General features: G+C 42.8%; 1 protein-coding gene across 3 annotated transcripts in view; it reads left to right on the forward strand.

Moving 5' to 3' along the window:
- Nucleotides 1-3,362, forward strand: part of LOC147685238 (cathelicidin-1-like) — a 252,791-nt gene extending 249,429 nt beyond the window's left edge. For 2 of the 3 annotated variants that reach the window (XM_086941137.1, XM_086941138.1), the window contains exon 5: nt 1,247-3,199. Coding sequence is in view for 1 of the 3 variants with exons in the window: in XM_086941139.1 (XP_086797265.1) it covers nt 1,247-1,369 (123 nt within the window). In the remaining 2 variants the exon portion in view is untranslated. Of the gene's footprint in view, nt 1-1,246 lie in introns of all 3 variants that reach the window. The other variant, XM_086941139.1, reaches the window with a different exon arrangement.
- The last annotated feature ends 3,902 nt before the right edge of the window (nt 3,363-7,264 follow it).

Raw genomic sequence — 7,264 nt, forward strand, 5'->3', positions numbered from 1 at the left:
ACTAATGACAACCAGGCAGTTGTCTCTGTTGATTTGGCTGCTGCTGTTTGGCGTTCTTGCATGAGTCTCAGTGGTCAAAGGCTCTGTCAGTGGTAAAGGGAAGTCTGCACGCTGTGCATGTGGGTGATCCAGCAGAAGGATAGGTGGGCAACCGAAACCGGCCCAGGCAAACTGCTCAGCCGGGGAGGGGGGCGGGGAGGTGCGGAGGTGCTGCCAAGCTGTTTGCTATGGCTGGTTTCGGTTGATTTTGTTACAGGGCCAGCCCCCGGAAACAAACATAGGGCCCTGAGGGGCCCAAACCCGCCTCCACCCGAGGAAACGCCTGGTGCCCGCTACGGTCAGTCTAGCCCTGAAAGCATCATTGCCAGTGAATCTACACTACATGATAGAGCTTCAGCCACGTCATTAGGTAGCTGCTTGTTGTGGAAGGAGGGTAAGGCCTAGAAGATCTCTGTGGTGATCTATGGATCATGGATTGGCTTGCTTCAGGCACCAGTGCACAAACACCCAAGCCCGCCCTGAGAAAATACACTTTGTGTGCAAAACAGATGGAGAGTGCTAGGTTGGCACTTTCCATGGAAGAAATCAGCCTATCGGAGTTGGGCAATCAATTCCGGTTTACAGGGTATGGATGGAGCCCAGGAAAGAGTGCAGCACAGCTGCTGTAGCGCATCAGAAATCAAATGTTACTCTGTGCAAAGTTGATGCAAAACAGTATTTGGGATATATATGTCTGTTGGTAGTCCTGACAGGGACCCGTGGTCACACATTCAGATAACTACTGATATCCAAGGCTTCAATGAAATGCAGGCTGTTCGAACTTTAAACATAAATGAAGCATTATATGAATTAAGTGCCAGGCCCCAAAATATGCCCCGTCATGAACACTTTCAACAGTGGCTCAAATAAAGCACAGCGTGTAAAAGCCAGAGGACAACAGTTCATTCATCTAGACCGGCATGCTTCCCCTTTCTTTGTTTCAAAGTCCACCAGAGAAGATTCAGGGCAATGGCGTGAACAATAATTTCCCGACTCCTTTACATTAAAGCAGTATAGAGAGTTTTATATGTCAAATTAGAATGGTTTTAAAGAGGCGCTAATGATTGCCAATTTTGCTGGGTCTACAAATGCACCTTATGGGTAGGATCAGTCTCTTTTGAGCAGTTGCTGAGAACCCATGTGTTAATTTGTATTAAGAAGTCTTTAATCGCTGACTGACTTCACATCTTGTTTCTTCCTCCTGTAGATTCCAATAAGAACACCAAGGCAAGCTACACAATGTTTCTTCGTTAATAATAAACTGAGATGCAGACCCAGGCCTGGCTTCGGTTCAGCTGTTGCTCGTCCCATCAAGGACCCAGTCGCATAATTGTCCCGTTGAGATCCCCTTCTCTATGCGTGTAACTCATATCGGCAACCATTTTGTTGTGTAGACTCACTTCTGGGGAAAGCACTACAGTTTTCCAGCATTACTTGTAGAATCTCAATGATTTTCACACATTAATTCGCTAAATGTAGCAATTTGAAGGTCATGGCATGAGCAAAAACAATGTTAATGTTAATGAGACTTATTGAGTTCACGAATACCAGGGGGTGTCTTGTCGCTATTAACTGCAGTAATTCCTCCTAGTTACTCAGTTCTGGAAAAGCCAAGTTTTTCGCTTTTTCTTAAAAATGGTGAAGGAGGCTGCTCCTCTCAGCTCGGCTGGTAGTGTGCTCCACAGCTTTGCAGTACAATATGAGCAAACAAATCTCAGGGTAGGGTGAAGTGAGATGAAATTTTTAAAGCAGACTCGCCTCGGTGACATTATCTTAAAAGAAAGAAAACACATTAAATAACGTATGTACAAATGAAGACAATGTAGAACAACAAAAGGGACAATGGTCAGTAATGAAAGAAGGATGAATGATTACATTAGGGTTAATCTTAGGTTTATTTTGAAGTTAGGGTTTTGATCATGCATAAAACAGGGTCACTGGATTTTTCTGATATGTGTGTCTTTCTGTTTTCCATCCATTTTTGGATTTACTGCAATTGAAACATATTCCACCATCTGCTGCAGAACAGGTTTCAATAAAATAATATCTCTACCTCTAACGGATCACAAGTTACAAAAAAAAAATGCAACACAGGTGGCAGGCACTTTGCAGAATTTAATTGCGGTATTCAGGTATTAACTGGTGCAAACAAAGTGAAACTTAAGGTCCCCAATTGATTGACTGGGGAAATACTTTTGTTTACATCATGACTAACATCCTTACATATTTAAATGTAATCCTAACAGAGGTGATAAAGATTTTCTCCGGGTTTTTAAAATGTTTTGTATCATTATTCGTCCAAATTCATGTTGTACTACGATTACAGACCATGTCCTAAACAAAAAAAATATTTAAATTTTACTCCCTCTTTTCTAAAGCTGATTTCTTAAATCTCAATGTCTTCTAGGTTGATACTTATATTATAAAAATCAAATCCTGGAAGCATGCTTCCTGATGATAAAAGTTGATTTTGGTAGGCCCTATTGAGGACATAGAGTAGCACAAAACTTAAGACTAGTTCAAAGCGCAAATGGAACACAAGGAATAAAATAGGAACTCTTTTAATTTTAGATGTAGGCTTCTTTTCTGCTGGGTGGCACATTCTAAGTTTAAAACAAGGTATACTGTGCTGGGAATTACAAATGGACAGTTTCAATAAAATGACATGTTGATGTTTTCAAGAAATACAAAATAACTATTTGTTGGTAAATAACAATTCCAATATGATCTGAATAATGTCTATACATTTCTTTCCTTAGAAAACTAAGTAGTGTGCATACTGTTGCTGTTCAATAATAATAAGGAGTCTTACAACAACAAAATGGTGAGATAATATTGCCATAGAATTTTCTAAAAATGCACACAATTCTCTTTTTCCTGCCACATAATGTTGTTGCCTTTCCATATAATTTCAGTGGACTAGGGTAAGGTTCAGAGGTTGCATTTGGTTTAGAGTGAATGCTAGCACTACAATTAAAGTAGCATTAGAGTTAGGTTAAGAGCTAGATTTACAGTTATGACTATGGTAAGGGTTAGTTTAGGAGTTGATTTTAGAGCAATGGGTATATTTAAGATACATGTGAAGCTGACTAGGTAAGGGTTATGGTTAAGGTTGATACCATATTGAACTCCGAATGCTGTCTTGATTATTGGAGTGTCATTGTCATTGTTTAATTAAACGTTTGTCATTATGAAATTAACTTCTTGTGTACAGCATTGAGTATTTGTATGTTATAGCATTCTTTACTTTCACTGACACTCACCACTGTAGATGTATTTTGTATCCTTAATCAAGAGGCGAGTGGAATAATGAACTATCTACATTTTAATTTTTTAATATTTACATTTCATTCACTAATCTTGCTAATATTGCAAATATACTATTGCTCGCATCACCGTCTCAGGAACTATTGACCTATAATCACTGATTCTGTCCACTGTTTTTGTTGCCGAGCTCCAAGGATGCCTAGTCTTGACCCAACCTCAAGTCCCTTCTCCCACCACCCTACACTTCTGTCTCTTTAACTCCCTCCTCCAGCTTCCTTTTCATCACTGCATTCTCTCTTTGTCACTGCTCTCCTATCTTTCTCTTCTACCTCCTTTCTCCCTTATCTGCCCTTTCACTCTTGATCTGAGGCTGAAGTGCTCATAAAAGACCAAGCCTCCCTGAATACCACTGCAGTGCCTCCCCCTCTCCCGGTTAAGCGATCAGCAAGGGCTATACCATATCCCCGAGGGACGGCCAGCTCGACCACCGGTACACAAGACTCACTTATCCAGGTTTCAGTTATAAATAGAGCGTCTAACTTATTGTCCATGATTAGCTCATAGATATTAAGAGCCTGTTTAACCATAGAACGAGCATTGATAAGGCCGCCAAGATTCTATATTTCTGACAGCTTGTGGAACCGGGCAGGGCTGTTAAGTGTTAAAACAGAAGTTGCAAATGGGACAAGTTCTAGAAAGATTGTGTAAGACGGCCCACTGTTTGTTTCCAACACATGGTAGAGAATCTAAAGCCAAAAGTTCATCACGACTATAAAGTCGCCTGCCACCCAAAATGACTGGCCTCAAACCGGCAGCATGACTGGCACTGGGTGCTCCCGGGGCATGGGCGGGCGCAGACAGGCTTGCCTTTGGCGCGCCAGATGCGCGTCCGAGGGAGCATGTGAGATTTATACGTTTTCCCTCCCCCAGCTAGAGCGCTAACTTGCGTCCCACCGGAATTGGGGACTCCCAAGATGGCTCCCTGCCCTCCACTCAAACAGCACTAGGAGCCGTGGTGGACCGGGGCAGGGACAGGACTCCTAACTGGCCAAAAAAAACGGGTAAGTGCAAGCCAAAACAAAGGGTGCAAAAGGAAATATAGCAAAAGTAAAGAGTACATTTTTGTCTTTTTAAAAGCTGAGCACTTTAAAAACAAGTAAAATGAAGATCACTCAAATAGAGCTCCAGTGCACAGTTTAAGCAAAGTATTTAATCCTTACAAACAGTCTGAGTCCAAAACGGTTCGAGCAGGGTCTGCCACTACCTGCTCTAGCCGCCATGAACCACGCACTGCTGGTCGATTAATATGTTTCCCCTCCCCTAGCTAGAGCGCTAACTTGCATCCCACTGGCATCCGGGACTCCCAAGATGGTGCCCTGCCCTCCACTCAACCCGCACTAGGAGCCGTGGTGGACCTGGGCAGGGACAGCACACCTCCCTGGCCAAAGAAACTGGGTAAGTGCGAACCAAAACAAAGGGTGCAATAGGAAATATAGCAGCAGTAAAGAGTACGTTTTTGTCTTTTTAAAAGCAGAGCACTTTAAAAACAAGTAAAAGGAAGATCACTCAAATAGAGCTCCGGTCTTGAAGATAATTTTATTGCACGATATGCGTACTGTTCTTTTGCTTTAGTTCAATGCTGCGTGACTACCTACAAAGTGAAGTGGGTGGACTTATGGGGAAAGGTTTCCCAGTGATATTGGTGGTGAGGAAGAAGACTGCAGCTCTGTCTCTTAGACAGTCAGCGTCTTAAAACTATGACTCTTGATGTGCAGATTTGCTCAATTTTCCAACCTGTAAAGTGAAGTAGAAACATAGAACCCAGGGGCCTTATTTATGAAGTCCTTGCGTCAGTTTTGCGCCGCCGGTGCGTCACTTTTTGTGACGCACCAGCGGTGTAAAAAATGTGCCTCGTTACGCCATATTTAAAAACTGATGCATCTAGGTAGATGCGTCACTTTTTAAACCCCTGCGCCACATTATACCTGCGTCAGGTATAATGTATGCAGAGGGGGCGTTCCACCGCAAAAAGCCTCGTAATAGTGACGCAGTGAAATCTATGAGATTTCACTGCGTCACTTTTAGGACGCTAGCTGCGTCAAAATCTTGCGTCTGCCTCACAGCAGGCGTAAGACTGACGCAAGCCCTTTCACATGGGGTTTCCCCATGTGAAAGGACGCATTGCTGGAGTTGCGTCACTTTTGTGACACACTCCAGCAATGCATCACTTTTGCGCTTACAGATACGTCAGAAATACTGACGTCAGAAATACTGACGTATCTGTAACTCCTTGTGACATGATGCGTCATACATTAAATATGACGCATCAGGAATGTCTAAGGAGTGCGCAGTGAAAAGTGACGCATCGCTGTTTTCACGCAGCGATGCGTCTTTTTTCATAAATGAGGCCCCAGGTATTTCCGAATGAATGCTCTTTTGCATGAGTGAGAAATCTTGCATAGTGTCAATGCATATACAATCTCATTATGTTGGCAAACAGGCACTTTTAAATCCTGATGGGTGTGCCTATAGGGAGACATTTCCAATGATACTGATGCTGAGATTTTAGGCCATTGGGCACCAGTCGCTGACATTATTAAGAATCCCCACACTACGTCTCTTAATTAACTCAGTTGCCTGGCCTATGTAAAGTGCAGTGCAAATTGAGTAGTTAGGTATTCCCAGAACGAGCTCTTTTGTATGAGTGCAAAAACTTCCCAAGTGTCAATCTATGCAAAATCAAATTAGGTTCCAAATGAATGTAGTTTGAAATCCTGGTGGGTGGATTTACAGGGAGGTGTTACCAAATAATATTCCTGCTCTGGTCTAAGGAACAGACTTTTGATTTCTGACAGTAGTCAGGATGTTTACACAACATCTCTTAATGAGCTCATTTGCTGAACATGTAAAATACAAATAGAACAATTTATGGATAGAATGCAGGACAATGTCCTACATTCACCCCAGTACAGATATATAGGCCTACATCCATCATTATTTTGCTCTCCATGCCATTCCAGTTTGAACCCAGCCATATGCAAATCAGTCTTGACCCTGCACCCAAGCATTACAGACCAGCGCAAACTGCCAGGCCATGTCCTCCCTGGACTGGACACAAGCTTCTGAGGACCAGTTTCTGGATCTCACCCCTCATCAGCCAGGATAGATTGACTCCAGTGGCATGGAGAGCACAGGACCCACGTCTAGGCATACGCGTCCCACTCGGGGTGACAAATGCAAAAAAAATAATTGATTGACAGAATACTCACCACCCCATCCCTGTAGATAGAGGAGTACGCCAGGTTTGTGTTCTTGCCCTGATCCTTTTTAGCCTTTTTATAAAGGGGTTAGTTGACTTTTTAAACACAGATTAGGATTTAGATGCACCCAAGCTTGCAGGACGTAATATCCCAGCCATGATGTTTGCAGACGATACTTTGCTATTATCAAAATCTCCAATGGGTATACAGAGGGTCGTAAACAAATCTGATGCCTTCTGCAAGGAAAGGGGGCTTGAGATTAATCTGCAAACAACAAAAATCATGGTATTTAACACAGCCAAAGGTACCCTATCAAACCCATGTTTAGACAGTAGAACCCTGGAGAGGTTATCTGTCTTTTATTATCTTGGCATTACAAGCACTACAAAGATGCACTGGGGGGCACAAATAAAAAAAAAAACACCCTGAAGTTAGTGCAAACAGCAGGGGGTTTGTCCAAGGTGTTTTGAAACTCTAGCCATAAACCGGTGGGCCCAGTAGTAGAAATATATAAGGTCCAAGCTAGAGGTGCTGCTCTATATGGAGCTGAAATATGGGGCCACTGTGGCATTGATAGTCTAACACAAATGAAAAATCCCTCTGTTAGACAATTGTTTGGTCTCCCCCCGTAGTACCCCACTTATACCGTTACGATTAGATCTGGGGTCAGGCCAATTGAGGAAGAAGTTTCTCTGAGA

Source organism: Lissotriton vulgaris, chromosome 10 (assembly GCF_964263255.1).
Source record: "Lissotriton vulgaris chromosome 10, aLisVul1.2, whole genome shotgun sequence".
NCBI classification, from domain to species: domain Eukaryota; kingdom Metazoa; phylum Chordata; class Amphibia; order Caudata; family Salamandridae; genus Lissotriton; species Lissotriton vulgaris.